This window comes from Cryptomeria japonica, chromosome 4 (genome assembly GCF_030272615.1).
Source record: "Cryptomeria japonica chromosome 4, Sugi_1.0, whole genome shotgun sequence".
NCBI lineage: Eukaryota > Viridiplantae > Streptophyta > Pinopsida > Cupressales > Cupressaceae > Cryptomeria > Cryptomeria japonica.
In genome coordinates, this window is record NC_081408.1 from 523795631 (window position 1) to 523820778 (window position 25148).

Consider the following 25148-nt stretch of genomic DNA (forward strand, 5'->3'; position numbering starts at 1 on the left):
ACCTAATTTCCAATTGTTGTGAACCTCCATGCAGGAAGCGGATATCCAATCAACTATTTACCAATTTATATAAGAAGAAAAAGGCACATAGGAGATGTATCCTTATATAACTTGCTAAATAGTTGGCCGCATAGCCAGCTCCCCTTCATACATGATCCAGGTGACAAAAGGTGCCGAGTTGTTTACTACTGATCTTAGCCACCTTGTAAAATCCCAAGGCACAAAAATTTGAACTATAAATAATGTACACATAATAGAATCCCCTTAAGAACTTTAGTTACAGGGTGTGATACCTAAATTGGGGCTTGGCTTGATCATGAAATTCAAAAACATCCTTTACCACTTCACTTAATATATAGCTAAGTGTGTACATGTTGATAAGTACGACTGTTACATAAGAAGTTTTATACGATTGAAAGGACAAAATTAATGTGTTCATTGTGGGTGTTCTTAAAATGGGCAACGTCTACCCAACCCCTATGATGCACTGGCATGCAGGTATGCAGTTATATATATATGTAACATGTAATGTATGCATAGGATGTGGTAGACGTTGTCATGCAGTTACATGTATGTGTAACATGTAAGGTATGTATAACATGTATTGTATGCAAAAGATGTTGGTGTATCATAGGAGCTGGATAGACGTTGCCCTTAAAATGTGCCTAGTATATTGCAATTAAAAAACAAGAGAATATAACAGTGGGAACTAATAGAGTTCTACATATTTCTTTAACATTAAAAGAAAAATATCCTGGATTTAAAAGTTGGTTTGCAGAATGTTCTCGTCACGGGAATACAACATCACGCATGAAGAAACTGTGGATAACAACATTTTGCACTGAGATAATATGGTACCAGTGACCTCAAAAATAACATATGGTTAAAAGTGTACGAAGATTTTGATATTATATTAAGGAAATAAAATACAATTAATGTAATCATTGGCTTCAAAAAACTTGTGTGTCATTCACAGGTCAACCAGGGTTTGGTCTTACATTGATTGGGTGTTTGAAAACCCAATCGTGCCATTCTGAATTGGCACATTTCTGGATCCAGGGGTTGATCTAAGCGCATTGAGTCGCATTTTTTTGGCAGGTTTTGCTACTACCATCTGTGCACCACCCTTACATTTGAAAAATATTTCAATGATAGATTACCTCTCATCACTTTCCACTGTAAGCCTTTCAAAACTAATTCCAGCAATTGGACAAAGCACCACTTCCACAACTCTAATCTTCGTTCATTCCATTGCTTCTAGCAAGCTTCTCACTCTTGATTCGTGCACTCTTAATCTTTACAGAAGACCATGAGCTACTGCCAATTGACTCTCTTTGTGCTGTTTCTGGATTTGATTCCGTGCTTGTATTCACATAAACGTTACGGATCACACTTTGTGATCCATCATAAGGATGATAAAGAGCTAAGGATGATAGATAATTGTGTGTTTTTTTTCTACTCCTGAGCTCTCTATCATCCTGATGATGGTTCACAGGGTGCAATCTGAAACGTTGATGCAAATAAAAACACACAAACAAATCCAGAAACAGCACAAAGACTTATCATGGATTATGGAAAACCGATATCACTAATCGACTCCAATCCAGGAAAACTGATCACTAATTGACTCTCTATCAATACATTTCAGCTTTTGTAATCAGGGCCGTTGCCCTACCCTTATACGCAGCAAATTTAGATATCTTAAAGACATCTGAGATATGATTTCTGTAGGTGACTCTTTCAACATGCCACAACATTCAAAAGTTGGGGTACTCGAGCATGGGCATGTTTCCCAACTCTGTTGAGACCAGGTTTTTGCAATCTTGCAATGCTGGATATTTAAGTTGTACTACCCTGGTAAAAGAGCAAGCAATGTGTCGAAATCACACACCCAGATAGATCTAAATGTCTGAGGCTTCTTAATTCCACATAAAATTTGGGAGTGACATCAAACCTTAGATATTTTTCAAACCCATTTTCCCTAGATTGTTCAGCTTGCCCAAATGATTCATCAAAGCTATTTCACCAAATAGGGCACTGCTGAAAGGTCCAACATTAGTCATTGTCATCGAAGTACTTAGAACCCTAACTGAGATTGCAAAGGGAGGTGCCAATTCATCTAATGTGTTAATTGCCATGAAAAAAATTAAAATCATGGATACCAAATGGGGCTATAAGATATTTCCTGAAAGGCAAGAACTAATTATTTTATGAATCAATTTCATGCTTAAAAATTCAAGGTAGACATCGTTAACTTCCAAGACTCTACATTTCACAGTCAAAAATGGTCAAAAAGATGGTGGCTAAATCTACAGATGAAAAGCCATTCCAAATCACCTGAGAGATTAAAATAAGGATTCAAAACTACTTCCAAGAAGCATGAAATATTCAAGCACTAAAATTTGTAATTCACGTGTAGGTTGACCTAGCAGTGGAAGCTTCTATTTTCTTTTGTTTAGAGTAACCTGCCAAAATATTCCTGGCAATTGTATTTTCTTACTGTCCTCATTGCTAAAAATCTCTGCTCCATGCAGGGTTTTGATTGAAACAAAAATAACAGTTAAAATTATATACCAAGATATTTTGTAAACTAAACCGAAGAAGTCAAATGGAATGAGCTCACGCAATAAATCATCAGGGATTTCATAATGAAGACACATGTTCAAATCTATAAATAAGAGATATGTTTCATGTTTAAGACATACAATATATTGAATGTGGAATTGGGTAAAACAACCATGCCCAATTTTGGTTATCACATATACCCCAACGGACAAGACCAATTGCAAGTCCCGAGTGAATTTCAGGGAATAATTATCCCTTAGTGGCATCTAAGCCAGAAGAAACCCCCACAAAAGAATATTAACCAATCAAAAAATAAAGAAAAGCAAACTGAATAAAAAAATTTATTGGATCATAAGACTTTAAAGTTTAAACTGACTACTAAAAGTAAATATTGACACTTCTATGGCCATTTTTCTTGCCAGATCCCCTATAAAATTGAGAATTGTAATCTAAGCAATAAGAATAAATCTAAAATCTAAATTATACAATCAATTTTCCTCTAATCATAAATTAGTACCTTGACTTCTTGTATTTAAACAGTAATGAGGGTAATCCAAGAACCATATAATTAATCTTGTAATATCCCTGGCAAGGGATCACGAAGGAAACTTAAGACATTGGAATAAGAAATATTACATAGCAGTATCCAAATACATGGTAATATTTCTGACTGAAAGTCTAAAATCTTTAAATCATAACTAAAAAAGAAATCCAATAAATGTTAATACTCATGGGAAAATTAGTTGAGCACTTAATACTGACCAGAGAGAGAATACACTTACAATCTGAATAACAAATTCCCTACGAAATGTACATTTTTAGTGCTGGATTTCATCATTGGAACCAGAATCAGTAAATTCAATTTGATGAAGGAGAATATCAAGGCAATCAAAAGCAGTGGAATCCAGTCCTTCCAAAGTTGTCAAGGCCAAATGTTTGACTAAACACTTCCTATCTTTGCTACTTGTTGACCCCATATTTGGCATACCTAAAATTTTAATTTCAAATCGATCTCAATGTTGAATGAAGATCCAATAGGTGTTTATGCGTAAGCAGTGAGCACGTGATCCAAGGTCGTTGCCAGTCAAATTATGAAAAGTGGATGAATTTTGAAAATTACTAAGAATTGAGGGAAAGCAGTTGGCAATCGGGATCTAAGCATCATTTTGTATCATGTGGTCAATTTTCACCTGAACCCAGTTCATAATTTGTCATATTTTAAACTTTCAAATTTTGGTGTCCCTCGCCCAAAAATGATTAAAATCTCTCACCCTAGGTATCGTCATGAGGAATTGGTGTCCCTCGCCCAAAAATGATTAAAATCACTCATCCTAGGTATTGTCATGAGGAATAAAATGTGGTCTTTTCTCGTTTCCCTACCATCAACGCGTGTTTCGAATTTCAGGACTTAACTCCCTACTGTTTGGAAGATATGGTCATTTTTCTCAAACCTGAGCATTAAATTTAAAATATTTAAATTATTTAAAAAATAATAATTTAATGTTTTAGATTATTTTAATATTGTGGTCATTTGAGGGAAAAATTGTCTAAAAATGTCCTTTTCATCTCTCCTTTATTCTCCTCTGTGGTCGATGGTTTCTGGAGGTCAAGGTCATAGTCTTTGAAAGAAATGGTTAAAGATGCTCCATTTTCGAGCATTTTTTACCCATAATCATAACCTTTGCAAAAAAAATGGTTAGAAATGCTCCATTTTGGAGCATTCTTAACCCATATTTATAACCTCTCACAAAAAGGTTAGGAATGCTCCAAAATGGAGCATCTCTAACCTTATTTCCTAACCTTGTGGGCCCGCCTTGTCAAGAAGGGTAGAAATGCTCCATTTTGGAGCATTCTTAACCTTTCCAAAAGAGTTTTTGTGTGTACAAAGATAATGTTGTTGCAACTGCTTTGATCGACATGAATGCACGTCATGAAAGCACAGCCACTACATGTGAAGTGTTTGACAAAATGTTGCAGAATGCAGATCATGGGACATCACCAATACACATATACATGTTGTGAAGCATTAGACAAATGCAAATTGTGGAAGCAAAGCTAACACACGTGAAGCGTTCGAAGGGAACACGGCAGATGCAGAATATGGAAACATAGATAAAGCACGTCGAATTGCTTGACAAAATGCCACGTCCAAAATGTTGTTTGTAACTAGGTAAGATGGGTTCGGATTGCCTTAAGGCAACATCCGAACCCATATAGGACTGGGTCCTAAAGGGGTAACGTGCCCCCAAGTTAAGGTCAAGCCCTTTAACCTTCACGCCGCCCTAAAATACACCACGCCTAAATAAATAAATTGGCGCCAAAAGGAGAAGGCCGACTTGGATTTAATAAAGGTTAAGACTCATATAAATAAAGTCAACTTGCAAATACAATCATTCACTTTTCATCTCTCATGCAATCAGCGAAATAGCTCTGTAATTGAAGGTGCGAAATAAAGGAGAGGATTGTGTGAACTTGTTCAAAGAGATAGAAGTCATTTGGTATTCCTTGATGAAGACTTGGTGTATTTAGAAGGGCAAATCTGATATGATAAAAGGAATCAGATCTGAAGAGTCAAGCTAAGTATTGTATTGATGCAATTAAGATTGAATACATAATCTGACCTGTGGGTCTTTAGTGCTAGGTTTTTCCTCCTTGGAGGTTTTCCCAAGGTATTTGTGTTGCTCTCTTGCTCTCTTGTTTTCATTCTTGCATCTACTTGATTATGGTTTACTTAATGCTAGCAAATAATTAAATGTTAAAAATCTTATTACTGAACTAGGTCACAAATTTAACATGGTATCAGAGCCAAGTTTTAATCAGATCTAGCATCCTATAGCCTGGATCTTGCACCTTCTTGCTGTCATATAATGATGACAGGGTCCAGGATTGAGGAAAGATTGAAAAGGTTTTGTGATCAAAGGTTTTGCATGATCACATCTTGGTCCAGCATGCTTGAAGATCCGACTCTTCAGCGTCACTCACAGCTAAGTATTTTTTGAGCCATTGCATTCTTGATTGCAAGATATATTCAGCTTATCCAAAGGATTGAAGTATTATCGTTTGGCTGACCTAGTTCTAGGTCGTATTGATTTTATAATTCTAATTGCCTTAGTTGGTAGACTCATCTAATATAGAACATTATTTATATATCATCATGATTTGCATACCTTTTTGAAGGTATTCTAAATCTCCATTTGAGTATTGCAAAGTATTATAGATCGATTCTTCATTAATACTTTGATTGGAATCAGGAATGTCTTGGACTCATCATCCACAATTGTCATCTATATAACTATGATCTAAATACTTGTTATGTTCTCTGCACATGTAATTTAGATATTATTATTATGTTGGACTGGTTCTATTATTGACTTTTGATCTAAAAGTTCTAAGTATCCTTGTGATGAATACTTATATGCATTCTAAGTGAGTAGCTATGCTTGGTTGAGTTATGTTTTTTAAAATGATCTTCATTCATGACATTTCTTATTGACTTGAATTCTACTTGACATGAACAACTTATGGAGATGTGTACAATCATGAGGAGCTAATGATTGTTTGCCTTGGCATCATTGATAAGTATACCGACTGAGGTGTAGGAATTTTATGTTCTATTAATTATGGAGATGAACTCTTAATGAACAGATCGAGATCACGTTGACTCAATATTTTGGCCTATGTAACTTTACTACTAGGTGTTCCTGATAGAAAAGTTTAGTTGAAAGATGATTTGCAATCATGTTCATAGTATGTAAGGGTTAATGCTAGACGAAGAAACTTATTTCTCCTGTCTATTACACAGCCTTGTAGTTCGTATAATATAGATCTTCTTCATGTGCACTTTGACGTATGAGATTCTTCTACTATCATAAACTACCTTGTGATCTGTTCGGTTTTGATCAAGTATAAAATTGTGCTTGATGGTTAACAAAGAGTATAACTAATGAGTATTTCATTAATATCACCTTGCAGAATGATGTTGTTAGATCAATTTTATCAATGCTCACTTGTTTTGATTTACTTCCGATTACTTCCTCTGGACTGAACTGCAAATAGATGAATTAATGGATATTATGGCTGCATTTAGTCTTTGGTCTTTTCTATGTTCCTTCTTCTGATTTGAGTGAACTATTACTTTCGTTTATTGTTACACCAATAAGTTGTTCTAGTATTTTTGAGATATTCTCAACCTTCAAATCTGACCATTGATGTGAAGAATGAGATCTACTATAAATGTTTTATGAAGAAGTTATGTTTTAGGGCAAATCTTTCTTGTTTGGTTTTGTAATACCAAAGATAATGATCAACTATGGACCTTAATGGAATCTTGAGTTCTGATAATTGTAGATTCATCACTTCTCCTATAAAGAGGTTGATGGGGCACGGTTGGATGATTTGTGAGGTTTTTGTGCTTACTCCGTCGTCTGTTCCAAGAGATTGAATTTATATCTTGTCTTACTAACGTTGATAATGTTGCTATTCATTGGCTGAAACTATTTTCTGCAAATCTGTGATTCTATTTGTGATTCCTCTTTGAAAGAGTTCGCAATTGATTTCTTAGGATTTTCGTTTTCTATTGATATCATTTTGTGTAATCTCTTGATGGAATTTATCCTCATCTTATCTCAACAATTGTGCTATGGGTCCACCTTATTAAAAGATAGATGGACAGGATCCTTGAGATTAACATAAAAGATTGATTGTGCAGAAGTTAAGGGGGAGCGCCTCCTCCTGAGTTGGTATACTCTAACTTATGTTGGTTGATTACCTTTTATTATGAGTATTAGCATGTAATTCTTTCTTGGGTCAAGCACTTTCAATTTCGTTATGATTGAACTGCCTTGATGTTTAAGTGTATGATTTCCTATCCTGGAGTACAGGAAATGATTGGATTTTCTTTTTCAGTAGCTTGGAATGCTTCTGAAACAGGGCATACTAATTCTTCAAGGGAAATTATTGGGATGGGCATACACTCAAAGGAAGTTCAAGTGCTTTGGAAGTTGTGATTGGACACAGCTGCTGTTGAGAGGGAGTTCCAGCTATTTTGGCATATCTTAAAGGGTTATGAGATTCAGGTGTGCAGATTGAAGAAAGCCATGTATGGCCTCAAACAGGCCTCTCGTGCTTGGTATGAAAGAATTGATAAATACTTGTTAAGTATAGAATTTTGTAAAATGATGCTGACTCTAACATCTACCTTAAGTCATCCAATGATGAAATGTTAATTATAGTTCGATATGTGGATGATTTATTTCTTACTGGTAAAGATGAACTTGATTTATCTCTTACTGGTAAAGATGAACTTATCATTAGATGTAAGAAAGAACTAACTTCATAATTTGAAATGAAGGACTTAGGTTTAATGCATTATTTCCTAGGTCTAGAAGTATGGCAAAGGTCTAACGAAATTTTTCTAAGTCAAGGAAAGTATACTATTGATATTTTGAAAAGATTTAGAATGATGGATTGTAAACCTATGTCTACTCCTATGGAATCTAACTTAAAGAAGTTAAGTGTTTCTGCAACTAATTCTGATTTTGCAGATCCATCAAAGCTTGCAGTTGATTGGATCATTGATGTATCAGTTAACACTAGACCAGACATATGCCTTGCAGTAACATGTTCATCATGTTGCAGCCAAGCACATCCTAAGATACTTGCGAGGCACAGTTGATTATGGGCTGAAGCTACTTAGGTTCAGATTGGTCAAGAAGTGTTACGGATAAGGAAAACACTTCAAGCATTCACCCGCTGCGATCTCTTGGACCTACAGGGACAGTCCTCAGTTGCATTAAGTATTACTGTAGCTAAATACATTGTTGCAAGTGTTGCTTCAAGATAAGCAGTGTGGTTTCTCAAAATAATTGTTATGATGTTTTGATTTATTATCAGGGTTGTATAATGATGCCTGACAATTCAGTGTTTTATGGCAGGACAATCCTGTGTTGCAGATGTTCTCTTGAAGCTTGAGATAGACTTAGAGCTGTGAAGAACACCGCCTTGGTTGAGAGGGAGTCTCAACCTCAGTGATACATTGTGTTGTATCAACCACCCTCTGCGAGAAATGTAAGGTGGATCCAATCTATGCTTGTGTGTGAGCTGGAAGACTATGTTATGTAGTTCCATTCTATGCTTGTGTGCAAGATGGAAGACTACAATATTTTTTGATTATGTCTATTCCATTTCTTGCTTGCGTGCAAGATGTAAGATTATGGTGTTACATTCTTCTTTGGGAGAAGACTGAGGTAAAGACAATGAATGATGGATATGCGTGATCGATGGCATGAAAAGACTCCATGTTGTGCATGAATAATTGTGTATGTATTCATGACTTGCAAGTGTACATGTTAAAGTTTGAAGTCATCCTCCACAGGCAATACAAGGTGGATACTATGGAATACTTGCTCTGATACTCTCTCAGGAGTATTTGAAGTTGTCAGCTAAGTTCGGACTACAATTTAAACATTGTATGCATTACTTAGGGCTGGGCCCTAATCTTGTAACCTGGTTGTAAGATTATCACTTCATTCGGGATATGGTGCAAAGAGGCACCATTCAACTAAAGTATATTAGCGCAAATGAACAGGTTGTAGATATTCTTACCAAACCCTTATCCAAAGTGAAGTTCGAATACTTCAGAGACAAACTTGGTATTGTGGAAAATGGAACCCTGGTTGAGAGGGAGCTTCAATCTCAGTGACTCTACCTGCAGCACTTTGATCATTCTTTGCTTGTGTGCAAGAATGAAATGTGTCCAATCTATGCTTGTGTGCTAAATGGAAAATTGTAATTATGTAAAGACCCACTTGTGTATTACACTTTCTATGCTTGTGTGCTAGAACCATCCTATGCTTGTGTGCTAGGTGGAAGATGTAATTATATGCTTGTGTGCTAGATCCATTCTATGCTTGTGTGCTAGATGGAACTCTAAAGGTTCAGATTATGTATTCTCTTCTTCCCTAGTTAAGAGGGAGTGTTGTTTGTAACTAGGTAAGATGGGTTTGGATTGCCTTAAGGCAACATCCGAACCCATATAGGACTGGGTCCTAAAGGGGTAACGTGCCCCCAAGTTAAGGTCAGGCCCTTTAACCTTCACGCCGCCCTAAAATACACCACGCCTAAATAAATAAATTGGCGCCAAAAGGAGGAAGGCCGACTTGGATTTAATAAAGGTTAAGACTCATATAAATAAAGTCAACTTGCAAATACAATCATTCACTTTTCATCTCTCATGCAATCAGCGAAATAGCTCTGCAATTGAAGGTGCAAAATAAAGGAGAGGATTGTGCGAACTTGTTCAAAGAGATAGAAGTCATTTGGTATTCCTTGATGAAGACTTGGTGTATTTAGAAGGGCAAATCTGATATGATAAAAGGAATCAGATCTGAAGAGTCAAGCTAAGTATTGTATTGATGCAATTAAGATTGAATACATAATCTGACCTGTGGGTCTTTAGTGCTGGGTTTTTCCTCCTTGGAGGTTTTCCCAGGGTATTTGTGTTGTTCTCTTGCTCTCTTGTTTTCATTCTTGCATCTACTTGATTATGGTTTACTTAATGCTAGCAAATAATTAAATGTTAGAAATCTGATTACTGAACTAGGTCACAAATTTAACACAAAAAGCATGTAAAAGTGGAAGCTCAAACACGGCATGTGAATTGTTTGACTGAATGCCTTAAAGAAATGTGGTCTCATTTAATGCAATGATCGCAGGATATGCACAAAATCAAACCGCAGAGAACAGAGGAATTTAATCAGATGTTGTAGTTGCAATTGCTCTGGTAGACATGACTGCAAAACACAGAATAAGGAGCATCGCCATTGAACGTGGTACTTGATAGAATGCTCAGACGGATATGGGAGTATAGAGAATGTCGATTGTTGATGCACAGACAATGATGGGAAAGAACGGGGGGGAAACCCCAACTATCTACTAGCTGCTGTGGTCTTGAACAGATTGGGTTCCCTAACGATATAGTGTTGTATTCAGCATGAGCTCGAAGAGCTATCTCCTTGCAGAAACAGTCAGCTCGAACCTATCCACCCCTACTGCTTGCTCCAACCACTCATTGCGATGCAACGATTGTAAACACCAAGGAAAGATGTAAAGCCGAAGTCCACGATCAGCGAATGGAGATTTGTTAAAGAGTAGTTGTAGTCGCAGCTGCTCTGGTAAACATGAATACAGATTATGAAAGCATAGACGATGCACGTAAACCATCTGACATAATGCTTCAAAGAAACGTTGGCTTATGGAATGCAATTAGCAGGTGTACGGCCAAATTTCACCACCTTTACAAGCATCCTTTCAGATCATGTTAAGATGGGAGCTCTAGATAAGGGTGGTGACATTCATCAAAGCATAAAAGATAGAGGAATCGACTTGGAAAAATAAGGCAGTAGGGTGGTTATATTCACGTAGAAGGTTCTCTTGGATATTATTGCTGATGATTGCAATGCATGGAGGGATGTTCAATCGTATTTTGATGTGTCAAGAGACTCTGCATCAAGTGGTTTGATGTCGGCCTTTATGCAATTGTTTCTAAAGTTAAAACATTGAAACAAATCAACAATGCATGTGCTCGGGTTAAAACATTGAAAAATGTGACATCCACTAAGTGTTTGGGAGATGATATTTAAAATCTCAATTTGAGGAGTAATTTAAAATAGCCTCTATTAAAGATTTGTCTCTTGTAAATCCTTTTGGGATAATGGCTTTAAGAATTCCAATGAGAATTTGAATGAATTTCTGCACATGTTTCAGTTTCCATAGTGCTGATATGCATTTAATTACAAAAGATGGATATTTAATTGCATGCAAAGGAGCAACTTTCCAAGTTGGAGTTGGAGTGATTTTCTTTGAAGATCAAGTTATTTATGATTGCAGGATGACACAGTGCTCACTTTGACTAAATTGACGACCTGCTCATCCTTTCAACGAGTGTTTTCACTTGTCTTTTTATAAAAGTAACTTATGTTACTTATTGTAACTAAAGGTTCGAAAGTGGATCTTATTCGCGCAAGAGTGAAACGACTATCAACTAGGATCTTTTTGCATAAAAGTTGAGAAAGTCAAAGTAAAATGTAACTTATTTTTATTTTCTCAATCTTGCAAAGATAGTTGCTAGGTGGTTAAAAAGTAGTTACAAATTAGTTATCTAAGAAAAGCCTATAAATACAAGGCTTTTGCATTGTAAAAGGAGGAACTCTTACAGAGGGGGAAAACTCTATAGAATTTTGTAGAGAAACTAAGTGAGATCTTCTAATGTTCATACCTTTGTACTAAGGGGTTTTTGAACTTGTATATTTTCAAAAAGAACAATGAAGAATGCATTGAGTTCGTGTGTCTTGAATGTATTCATGAGTTATTGTTACTAATTTCTCGTATGTTGAATTAGTAATCCCTTTATGTATTGGTGAAATCCATTGATGAAACACATCATTTCATAGTATCTTGACTTGCATGTGCTAGTACAACCTATCTCTTCGTGTATCGAGGTTTATTGGACTTCTTTCATCATTGTTGCATAACTAACCTTTTTGGTGGTAACCCCTTTTGTGATTGTTATCATTTATGGAATCCTACTTGGTGTTTGTATGTCTTCTAGTAGGGTTTTTGTTATTAATCTTGTTTAAGTTCTATGTTTCCTCCTTTATGTACTTTCAGGTTAAAAGTACACAAAAATCCTAAACACCCCTATCATACGAGGGAGCTGCCCCTCTCAAACGCAGAGGAAGATTGTGGTTTTACTTCAATCTCTCCAACTGTTGGAACGTCTGTCACTACTCACCGGGCAAACAGGGTCAGTTTTAGATAAACGACCACAGTGACAAATCTGTTTACCAACACTACTAAAATAGTTGTACTTCGATTTTAATATCTTGTGCAATATCTCATATGGCAGCAGTTTGTGGAGGTTGTCCAATTGCCGTTTCCTATAAATCTGATCAAGCTTGTTCACCTAAAACTTTTAATGCTTAAGGTAAGGCCACATATATATTTCTCAACTCTTCCAATAAATCTTCAAAACATTTGAGCAGTTTGAGCTGAAGGAAAGCATGTAAGTATAAAAGCTTTCAGAAATCTTCTTCATCCAACAGTTTGCTGTCGTTAAAGAATTTCACATGAGAGCACAAAGGTAAATTCTTAATATAAGTTGTGACAAAAATCAAACTGTCATTAGCTGCAACATAATTCACCAATAAAAGATTCTCTGCTTGCTCCATATTATCAAGGTCATCGACAAAACGAAAACTCATCAAAGCCCTTGAAAATGATTTCTATGCGAGCTCTTTTCTTTACTAGCACTTCAATACGCTGTATAACCAAGCAAATCATAAAACAATCTTCACTGCAAAGATACCTCCGATAAAAAGAAAGACCTATTGAATTGGAAATGATTCAGGTTCTAGAGATATTTACTTTGATCCCCCTAGTCGAAAAATTTCTCCAGTCACGGTAACACTTAATTGTGCCAATTTTAATAGTTCATGCTGGAAATCCCCTGCCACCATCTGGAGTGCTACAGAGTTAGGGCTACAACCACTGGTCCACAACTCCAACAATTAACAACAAACTCACCAGGGTTGCTGAGAGGAAAAAAAAACAGTGGTGTTATAAACATTGCCAGATATCCAAACTGATAGAGAAAAATTCAAATTTACAATTATGGCATATTTTAGTCAATTGACAATTTGTAATTTAAAAAGAAAAAAGTCATACCGTACCCTTGTATAACTCTAGATTAGAAATCTTGGAGGCTTCGGAGAGCAATTTTCCATGTCACGGCCATTTTGTCCAGAAGCTTTCTTGCCTCTTGCGACCTCCCCATAATGCACAGACCTAATATTACAGTAATATATGTAAAAGCATCAGGCTTAATGCCCTCTCCTACCATCTTTTCAAGCAAGCCCGTTGCCTTGTCTAGGTCTCTTGCTCTGCATAACCTACTTATTAGTTATTACTAATTGAAAACCACAGAATCTGGGAAAAAAACATTTCCTCGCATCTCCTCCAAAAGTTTAAAAGCTTCCTCCATACTTCCCTGCTTGCGGAATGCATTGATTAGTGTAGTGAAAGTCACAGTATCTGGATGTTGCCCGCTACCACGCATCTCCTCCAGAAGCTTAACAGCCTCCTCCATTCTTCCCTGCTTGCAGAACCCATTGATTACTGTATTGAAAGTCACTGTATCTGCGTAATGCCCACTTCCACGCATCTCCTCCAGAAGTTTAACAGCCTCCTCCATTCTTCCCTGCTTGCAGAACCCATTGATTACTGTATTGAAAGTCACTGTATTTGCGTAATGCCCACTTCCATACATCTCCTCCAAAAGTTTAACAGACTCTTCCATTCTTCCTTTCTTGCAAAACCCATTGATTAGTATATTGAAAGTCACAGTATCTGGGTAGAGCCCATTTTCACGTATCTCCTCCAGCAATTTAACAGCCTCCTCCATTTTTCCCTGCTTGCAGAACCCATTGATTACTTTATTGAAAATCACAGTATCTGGATAAAACCCACTTCCACGCATCTCCTCCAGAAGTTTAACAGCTTCCTCCATCCTTCCCTGCATCAAGAGCCCATTAATTAATGTACTGAGGGTCACTGTATCTGGATAGAGCCCATTTCCGCGCATCTCCTCCAGAAACATAACAGCCTGCTCAATTTTTCGTTGCTTGCAAAACCCATTTATTAGTGTATTGAAAGTCACAGTATCTGGGTTGAGCCCGCTTCCACGTATCTCCTCTAGAAGCTTGGCAGCCTCATTCACCCAGCCTTGCTTGCACAACCCATTAATTATTGAACTGAAAGTCACAATGTCAGGGCAGAGCCCCTTTCCATACATCTCCTCTAGATATTTGGCAGCCTCATCCATCTTGCCCTTGTTACAGAATCCATTGATTAGCGTTGTGTAAGTGAAATTATCAGGAGTGCAGCCATTTAGTTCCATTTCCGTCAACAACTCCAAAGCCTCTTCTATCCTATCCGCCCGAATAAAACCAGCCATAAGAGTATTGTATGTTACCTCATTAGGGACCAAACCAAAGTCGGAAGACATATTTTTCAACAAACTAAATGCAGAAGCCATGTTGCCAGCCTTACATTGCGCCTTGATCAATGTATTGTAGGTCATAACATCTGGTTGGATCCCAACAGTCATCATTTGCGAATACAGTGATTCCGCCATAGTAAACTTGTTTTCATTAATAAGAAAATTCAGCAAAATGTTGTAGATTTTGTTAGTGGGTGTGAATCGTGCTACCTGCATTTCGTCAAGGACTCCAAGGGCATGGTCGACCATGTGCGCTTTGGCGTAGCTCATAGTGACGCTGGAGAAGGCTTTCTCTGTTGGCTCACTCATTAAGCTCAAAACATACCGCATTTGTTCCAAATGCCCTGCACATCCCAGGCGATGAATGAGGAATTCGCAGACTAAAGGGTGGGGAGTAAACCCCTTTTGGGTTATGGCCCCTTGAAGCATTGTGAAGGCCTTCAAAGGGTTATTTTCCTTCTTGAGGGCCTGCAACAGCTTAATTGAGGTGGAGCGAGTGGGCAGCTGGCGAACTGCACCGCTGTTTGCATTCGATAACGAGGATGATGACTGGGGGCTGAGTTCACATCTGCAGAAAGTTGCTGAAATTTTCGAGGGCTTCAAATCGAAATTTTGAGGAGCAGGATGTTGTTTAATGGAGGAATTAGTAAATGGCAGGGCGGCAGAATCCATTGATTCTTTCTTCCACACTATACCCAGAATTGTGACAAAGAATAGGTATGGCTCTATAAAACTTGTATCTCGAGTATTTGACGGCTGGGCTCACACAGCCTGGTGTAGGCGTGCACGAACAACGACAATCGAGATTCTGTACAACTACTAAACCCTAGGGATCAGAGATGAATAACATAAATTTGTATTTATAATTTTTTATTGAGTAAATGTAAATTAAAAAAATCAGTAATTAATTGTGAAATTTATTTAGAATTTATAATTAAGGGTATCTAAAATAAACAATTTGGTAATAATATTTAAATTTTTAGGAAAAAATTGTAAATCTTATGAAATCTTATTGAAATTTATTTTAAATTTTAATAATTTTTTAATTTAGAAAATCTAAAAAACAAACAATTTGATAAATAATGTTCAAGCTTTTAATAAAAATTTAAATATTATATATAAGATTTCAAATAAATTTATATTTTAATTTTCTTTTAGATAAAAGAATATGAGTTTTTAATTACAATGTAATTTTAGTTTTTTATTAAATTTTATAATTAATTATTAAATATATTCAAAACATTCTAAATATAAATAACATAGACTTTTTAAATATCTTATGATAAAAAATATGTATTATATAAAAATTGCATAGTAACAATTCGTGTTCTTCAAATTGTATGTTTTGCATTTTGAATATTTTTTATTAATATATTATATATTTAATATTTTTTTTCATTAATATATTAATTATGTCAATATTCTTAAGAAATTAGTTTAATAACTCAATTAAAAATGGCTCTGCATGCGAAAAGCAGATGCAAGGCACCGCCATTTCTTCGCGAGCATCCTTATCCACTACGTGGTATTCACAGAGGTTATGAAAATCGGTTCGCTGTTTTGGCTAATCACACTGGGTCAGAGGAACTTAGCATGGCAAAATCTCGAACCCTCGAGCAAGAAGCCTTCTTTGCAAAAACAAAGTACTCTCTGGTTGATATGGTTAGGACTCCCCCTCCTCCGTTCAAGAGCTGGGATCGAAACTGGCACGTGGTAAGGCGCAAAAATAATAAGACAGCAAGGCAATCTAATAGCCGCACGCGAAATCCCAATCTCGGTCGGAAAGAGGGTTAGGTATCAAATGCACTGCAACAATAGAATGATTTTTGCACGGTGGAAAGGATGGGGGATCCCGCCTGAACAAATTGCTAATTAGATGGTGTCTTCTCTCAATAACCAGGTAAAAATTGACATCCTTCCTAATTATTTCTTAGCTATTGAATGTGGTAATCAAAATTTGAGAAATTCCTTGCTAAACAGGGGCCTATCAATGTTCAAGGGCATAGGGTTTGATTGTTGGGGATGGCAACCCCTCTTTCAACCATCTCAATTAAATTCATGCATGGTTAATAGAGCTATTTCACTCGAAAAACTTCATGTAGAATTACGAAACAATGATTTTTTAAGAATTATAGGAAACAAAATTGGTAAATTTGTAGAAGTTAAAAAATCAACCCTAAACTTCTTTAACCAACTTCTGATTGTTAACATGGATATTAGTATTAAAACTATAGAGCCTATAATACTAAAATGCGATAATCTATGTCTAACCCTTGAACTACCCTTCTATAATGGTCCTTTCAAAGTTAATATGCCAAGGAAGATTCCCTTTAAAAATCATTTCCCAAGTCTAGAACCATTCTAGTCAGTTTTGTGGAAGGATGGGGTTTCACCCTTGAGGGCTTTAATAATATTAGCACTAATCATCCTACCACGGATCTGTGTCCTCAGAGATCCCTCGTTAAGACCTTGTGCTCTCCTTTCCAACCATCGCCTTCTATTAACCCCCTATAGTTGACTCTTCTTTCAAGGACCGAGACTTGGAAGAGGGAGAAATCAACGAGTGGCTCCTCCAGAAAGAGTAGCCTGGTATGACAAATATGTTACCATCCTGCTTTCTTATCCTACCAGAGAGAGAGAGTCCCTCGAGGCCCCCCCCTCTTCGGGATCTTACCTTCCCAGCGCAATCAAAAGAGATAAACAATCCTCTCCAGGATCCAACAATGGCTTCTATGCAGGACCAACCAATCCCTCAAGTCTCATGGATGAAGGCCCCTCTGGAGGTAGGAGCTTGCCCTCCATCTCTGAGGAATGACCCTGTTATAATTGTAGAATCTGAGAGTGACCGCGTGACTAGGGAAGTTAACATCATTGCCAATTTTATAGGGGAAGAAGTAGTAAATGACCTTATGGATCAATTGATTGATGAAATCTATGATGATGAGGAATTGGAAGGACAAAGGGATTTCCTTGTCAATAATCTAGTAAATATTACCAGAGTCGACTTAGAAACAGATGAACTCTTTATAGCATCAGATAAATTGGATAATCATAATCCTAACACCCTAGGCATTCTCTGCTCTAATAAAAGCAAAGACTCTCCTAATTGTGCTAGAATCAGTAAAAGAAGGGGCAGAAGATCCCTTGCTGAACTGAGATTAAAGGATGGAGAAGCTAGGGGTCAGTCTAAAATATCTACTCTTTTTAATGCAGGGGAGGGGAAGTTCCTCCCCACAAAGCCATGAAAATCATAACATGGAATGTTAGGGGTCTGAATGCCCCTAACAAACAACGCATCTTAAAGCATTGCATCTCTGATTCTAAACCAAACTTAATGTCAATTCAAGAAACAAAAATGAACTCCTCTGAGATTTCCCTTTTTGAGCAAAAACTAGGTGCTAGACAACTAAAATACTCCACGGCCACAGGCGCCTTAGGGGGTTTAGCTATCATCTGGGATTCTAGATCCCTTTCATTTACACCTTTAGAGATTAAGCAAAATTGGATAGGAGGAGAAGTAGTAAGTTATAAAAATAACCTTAGATTCAAGCTGATTAACGTTTATGGCCCTATTCAGAATAGGGATAAGGTGAGGGTATGGATGGAACTTGAGTCCTTCCTAAGAAGTTTCCCGAACGAACTAAGCATCATTGGTGGAGATTTCAATGCCATCACCAAGGTTTCAGACAAGAGAGGAGGAAGTAGCAAGCTCCCTCCATCAGCTGTAGATTTCAATCTATGGATCAACAGGAATTCCCTGTTGGAAATCCAGACGGCAGTGAATGCCTTCACCTGGAACAATAGAAGATCTAGTTTCTGTAACATTGTTGAGAAACTTGATAGGTTCTTTATCTATGGAGGGCTCTCGGAGTTGAATTACTCCCTGAAGGCAGAGCCTTTCCCTTTATCAGGATCTGACCATTTCCCACTCCAATTAAACTTAATATCTGATCACACCCCTAAAAAGAGCCCCTTCAAATTTGAGAGCATGTGGTTTAGAGATGACAACTTTCTAAACTTAACTGAGAATTGGTGGAGTAGCTCTGTTTTCTCAGGCTCGAAGATGTTTATTGTTGCTAGTAAGTTAAAGCTTATAAAAAGGAAGCTCTTAGAGTGGAATAGGACTAGTTTTGGTAACATTTTTGACAAAAAAACCCTAATAGAGAATGATCTTAATAAGGTTAACATTGAGGTACTTGAGAAAGGGATGGATGAACATCTCTTCCTTAAGGAAAAGGACCTACTCTCTGAGTATGAGAAGATACTATCTTACGAAGAGATCTTTTGGAAACAAAAATCTAGGGAAACTTGGCTGAGTGATGGGGACCGGAATACCAAGTTCTTCCACAACAGTACCAAGCAAAGGAGAGGGGTCAACTGAATTTCTAAGATCACGAACTGCCAAGGATCCATCTTATCTGAACCGGATGAGGTTGCCTCTAAGGCAGTCAAGTTCTTTGAGAAAATCTTAAACAATCTTGAAGGCTCCAACCTTAGGGGCCAACTCAATATTATTAAGAATCTCCCAAAACTCATTACCGATGACCACAACCATGTCTTATTAAAGAAATTCTCAGAGAAGGAGGTCAAATTTGTCCTCTTCAAGATGAATCCAGATAAGGCTCCAGGCCCAGATGGCTTCCCCACTAGCTTTTTCCAAAAATGTTGGGGTTTCATGGGGACAAAAATCATAGATTCCTTAGAGGGTGTGAGGAATTCTGGTAAGATTCTCAAAGAGGTCAACAATACCTTCCTCGCCCTCATTCCAAAAAAAGAGGACCTTGATAGCTTTAATGACTTCAGACCAATTGCTCTCTGCAACACTTTGTATAAACTCTTAACTAAAACCTTAGCGGCTAGACTCCAGAATCTCCTCCTCTTAATTATTAGTGAAGAATAAACCGGCTTTGTAGCGGATAGATCAATCTATGATGGGGTTATTATTGCCCAAGAGGCCATTCATTCGATTCAGCTCAACAAAACCCCAAGCATGTTAATCAAATTGGACATAAGTAAAGCATATGACAAAGTTGATTAGCGCTTCCTATGCAAATGCATGGAGGCCTTTGGCTTTTCCAAAACTTGGATCAACCTTATCTTCGAATGCATATCCACCCCTAAATTCTTGATTCTGGTTAATGGTTCTCCGGAAGGTTTCTTTAGCAGCTCGAGAGGGCTCAAGCAAGGTGATCCTATGTCCCCCTTCCTCTTCATCATCATGGCTGAAGCTCTAGGCAGATCCATCTCCATGGCCAAAGAGGAGGGAAGGATCCAAGGAATTCCCATCACCAGTGGCCTCCCCCCCATCACCCACCAACAATTTGTTGACGACACAATGCTTTTTGGGAAAGGTTGTGTGGAGGAAGCTTGGGCCTTCAAAGGCATCCTCAATTCCTATAGGTTAGCCTTGGGTCAAGAGGTAAATCTGGCGAAATCTGCAATTTTTTTGTTCAACATAGACCCCTATTTAGGAAAAGAAATCTACAATGTCTTGGAAATTAGTCAAGGTACCTTCCTTGCAAATATCTAGGCATTCCCCTTGACAAGGGCAGGAGATCCTCAAATTTATGGGACAACTTGGTGAACAAAATCAAGTCTAGGATTAGCACTTGGAAGGGGAAATGGCTCTCTTCAGCTCGTAGGGCAACTCTAGTTAGATCGGTCTTATCAGCTATGCCCATTTACTAGCTTTCCTGCCAACATCTGTCTTCCTCCAAACTTGTTGAGCTCAACAAGCATCTCATGACCTTCTTTTGGCAAGGTGATAATAGCAGCCACAAAATCTCACTTATTTCTTGGGACAAGATTTGCACACCTAAAGAAGATGGCGGTGTTGGCATAAAAACCCTATGGGATCAAGGTAAAGCTTTGGGTGCCAAGCTGGTGTGGAAATTGTTTAGAACTCCTCACCTCAAATGGGTGAGATTATTAAACCACAAATACCTTAATGGAGAAGATCCAATCCAAATCTTCAGAGAGACCAACCCTCCCAGAGGATCCTACCTATGGAATTTTATGCTCGATTGCAGGAAGATTATCTCTAACAGGCTAACTTGGAACCTAGGGTCCGGAAATAAAGCCCTTTTCTAGTCTGATTCTTGAGGTGGGTATAAGGCCATTGAAAACCTCCATGACTTTGGGGCCACCCAGGGCCTTCTTGAATCACATAGAGGTCCCTTGTTAAATAATTATCTCTCCCCTTCAAAGGAAGGGGTTGGATGGCAGTGGATCGAAAGGGATGATGAAGCTATCCCGGAGAAGGACAAGCATAAACTTATGTCAATTCTCAATTCTAGGAACTTTGTCTTAAGTCATAACAAGGACAAGCTTGTATGGGAGGGAACCTTAAGAGGGGAATACAATCCCAAGGATGGGTATTCCCACATCTCCAAAGCATTCTTAAGACCTAAGTCAGAGCTTCCCTTGAATCTCTGCTGGGATAGAAACTGTTTTCCTAAGGCAGGTATCTTTTCCTGGCTTGCGATCCAAAACAAACTCCTAACTGCAGACAAATTCAGGCGTATGGGATATGAGGGTCCTAGTAGATGTCCTCTTTGCGAGGTAGACGAGGAGGACACCAATCATATACTCCTTAACTGCCCCTTTGTTCATCAATGTTGGATATGGTTCACCAATAAACTTGAATGGTCTGCAGCCTTCCCCCACACCATCTTAGGAATGCTCAAGGCCTGGCCTCTCCTTAGGCGTGGCTCTCTCTTTGAAGGTTTATGGATAGCTCTCCCATCATCCATAATATGGGAACTATGGAAGGAGAGAAATAGACGTCTCTTTAAGAATGAAAAACTAGATGTCCTTAGAATCATCAATAAGATAGAGTCAGCGGTCATTGAGCTCGTGAACAATAGACTCACCTCAGGCTCATTAAAAAATGCCTCTATATCTTATTGGGATGAAAAGATGAAAAAATGATGGATGGGCTTATTCTTCCCTCCCTTTGTAGGAGCGGGTCCTATTGCTAGCCTTCGAACAAGGGCAACATGCAGATGGCAGCCCCCAGGTGAAGGGTGGGTGAAGCTAAACTTTGACGGGGCAGCCCGAGGCAACCCAAGGCAAGCTGGGATAGGATGCGTTGTTCATAAATGGGAAGGCAAAGAAATAGCAACCCTGGCTTCTCTGGTTGGCATCAACACAAACAATTGGGCGGAGCTGATGGCCCTGGTGGAAGGTCTGCTCTTATGTAGGAAACTTGAAGTTAAATTCTTAGATATTGAAGGAGACTCGGCCATAATTGTCAATGCCCTAAGGAAAGGGAGCATGCCTAATTGGAAACTTAATACCTTGTTGTCAAAGGCTCTTGACTTATGCAAAGGTTTTGATAGGTATACAGTTAATCATATCTATAGGGAAGGCAATAAAAGAGCGGATGAGCTAGCCAACATGGGAGCTGATGGCATCAAGCTCCTTTCTGTGCCATCCTAAGGTCGGGTCCTCTTCTTCGCCCCAATATCCATCTTCAAGTCTTCCCTCCCCTTATGATTCTCTTGCCCGAATCCTAGCTTCCTCGGATCAGCCCCCCAATTCTAACCTTCCCCTGAACCTTGCAGTTCATTGACATTCAGACATATATTCATTTAAAGTATTTCCATTTTCCTGTTCTCCCACACTTCAGCTTAGGCAGCTAGGCTTAACCCCTTGATTTGTATTATCCTTTATTTTTCTTAGTCTCTCCCATCTTTTCTCTACATCCAGTTAGTACCCCCTCCTTCAAGATGGACCCCTCGTATAACACCCCTATATTCGTATTTGGTAATTGTCATCTATATCTACCTCGAGTTAGCCTTCCATCCTCTTATTCAGTCATACTATTAGCATATATATACACATTTATATCTATATATACAAACAAAATCTCCAATCCTGCAATCCAGAACCTTTGTAGAACTATTTGGGACATAGTAGCTCTCTCATCCCCGACGCTCATATTATCATTCTCCTGTCAAATAATTATTAATCTTACATATATATTTATAAACATATCTAGATATTTACATATCCATATATATATCTATATGGAGATATTGGGCGGTCTCAATTTTATCTCTATGCACTCTTTTATATATATATGCACTCTTTTATATATGTATATATGCACTCTTTTATATATGTATATATGTATATATGTATACGTGTATATATGTATATATGTATATATATGTATATATATATATACATATGTATACATGTATATATGTATATATGTATCTATATATACATATATACATATGTATACATATGTATATATGTATATATGTATCTATATATACATATATACATGTATATATGTATATATGTATACGTGTATATATGTATATATGTATCTATATGTATATATATATACATATGTATACATGTATACATGTATATATGTATATATGTATCTATATATACATATATACATATATACATATGTATACATGTATATATGTATCTATATATACATATATACATGTATATATGTATATATACATATGTATACATGTATATATGTATCTATACATATGTATACATGTATATATGTATATATACATATGTATACATGTATATAGATACATATATACATGTATACATATGTATAGATACATATATACATGTATACATATGTATATATACATATATACATGTATATATACATATATAGATACATATATACATGTATACATATGTATATATACATATATACATGTATACATATGTATATATACATATATACATGTATATATGTATATATAGATACATATATACATGTATACATATGTATACATGTATATATACATATGTATACATGTATATATGTATCTATATATGTATATATAGATACATATATACATGTATACATATGTATATATATACATGTATATACATATGTATACATGTATATATGTATCTATAGATACATATATACATGTATACATATGTATATACATGTATATATACATATGTATACATGTATATATGTATCTATATATACATGTATACATGTATATATATACATATGTATACATGTATATATGTATCTATATATACATGTATACATGTATATATATACATATGTATACATGTATATATGTATCTATATATATACATGTATACATAGATACATATATACATGTATATATGTATACATATATACATGTATACATGTATATATATATGTATGTATATATATACATATGTATACATACATATATATATGTATATATACATATATGTATATACATATATATATGTATATACATATATATACATATATATACATATATGGGCAGGCTCCGATCCTTGTAGGCACATCTTTAGATTCAGAATTAGTTTCTATTTGCTCAAATCTTTTTATTCTCTCTACTCATATTTATTTATTCTCAGAGCCTTTGTTTATTATTCAATCTTTTATATAATTTTCTAAGAATATCTCCTCTTACCTCTCACCCTCATTCAAATAGGTTTTAAAGATTCATATAGATACTTTGTGATTTTCTCATTTTCTTATTCACCTCTTCATTCTCACTAATATATATTCAAAGTATTTATTTTTTCTCTAACTCTCTCTTATTATCTTTATATATATATACTCACATAATCACTTTTATATTTATTTATATATACTTATATCTAGATATATTCTATTCCTTTGTTCTGTTTTATCCAGCTTAGACAAAGATATTCATATATATATATATATATATATATATCTGCAGGTATACATATAGATACTAAGGATATATATACAGAGGATATATATATACTATTTATAAGACATAAATATACAAACAGATATATATACTCATATTTATTATTAAACTGAGGTATATTTGTAGACTAGGAAATTGAGGATTCATCAAAACAAATAACAATTAGGACAATCACAAAACCTAAAACTGCAATGAAAACAATCCTAATCTAATCAATGAAAACATGAAGACAAGACATTCAAAATGAAACCAAAGCAAACCAAATGCAGATATCTCCTTCATGTGGCTCCATTGTTCTTCTTTCACCTTCCAATTTGATGTTGTTCTCACCTACAAAGTGCATTTGCAAGTGGAAAGCAAGTTGTTGATGAAATTTGTAGCATAAGGTTACTCAAAAATGTGATTGATTGATTCGATCTCAGAAACTCATCCAATTTATAGACAAATTGGAGAGAGGATAAGATTAGCATGAAATTGATATTAGAGTTAATTGATTTCAAAAATGGCAAAATTGAGTTGAAGGAAGAAGGTTATGACACCTTCTATGTCATGAATTATGACATATTGCCAATGCAAAGGTTAGAGGACTAAAAGCCTATGACATCTTGCTATGCCAATGGTATGACGCATGAGAAATTCATGCTTCCACCGAAGCACAAAAATAGGGAGAGACTAGAGATGAATTGATTAGGTAGAAATTGAATTTAGCAAATTAAAAAATGAGGTGAATTAATTAATAATTTTTCATTCATTAATTAATTCACAAAAAGAGAGGGAATTAATTAGCCAATTAAATAAATATTTAATTGTGACAAGAAGAC

The 25148-nt window shown here is 36.4% G+C and overlaps 1 protein-coding gene across 1 annotated transcript in view; it reads right to left on the reverse strand.

The window, feature by feature from the left end:
- Positions 1 to 15446, reverse strand: part of LOC131069005 (pentatricopeptide repeat-containing protein At5g55840-like) — a 33835-nt gene extending 18389 nt beyond the window's left edge. Inside the window, exons 1-3 of the mRNA XM_059219253.1 lie at positions 13530 to 15446; positions 12988 to 13110; positions 1274 to 1503 (exon numbers count right to left, since the gene is read on the reverse strand). Of these exons, the coding sequence (XP_059075236.1) occupies positions 1274 to 1503; positions 12988 to 13110; positions 13530 to 15292 (2116 nt within the window). The 5' untranslated portion in view covers positions 15293 to 15446. The remainder of the gene's footprint in view (positions 1 to 1273; positions 1504 to 12987; positions 13111 to 13529) is intronic.
- Positions 15447 to 25148: the final 9702 nt, after the last annotated feature.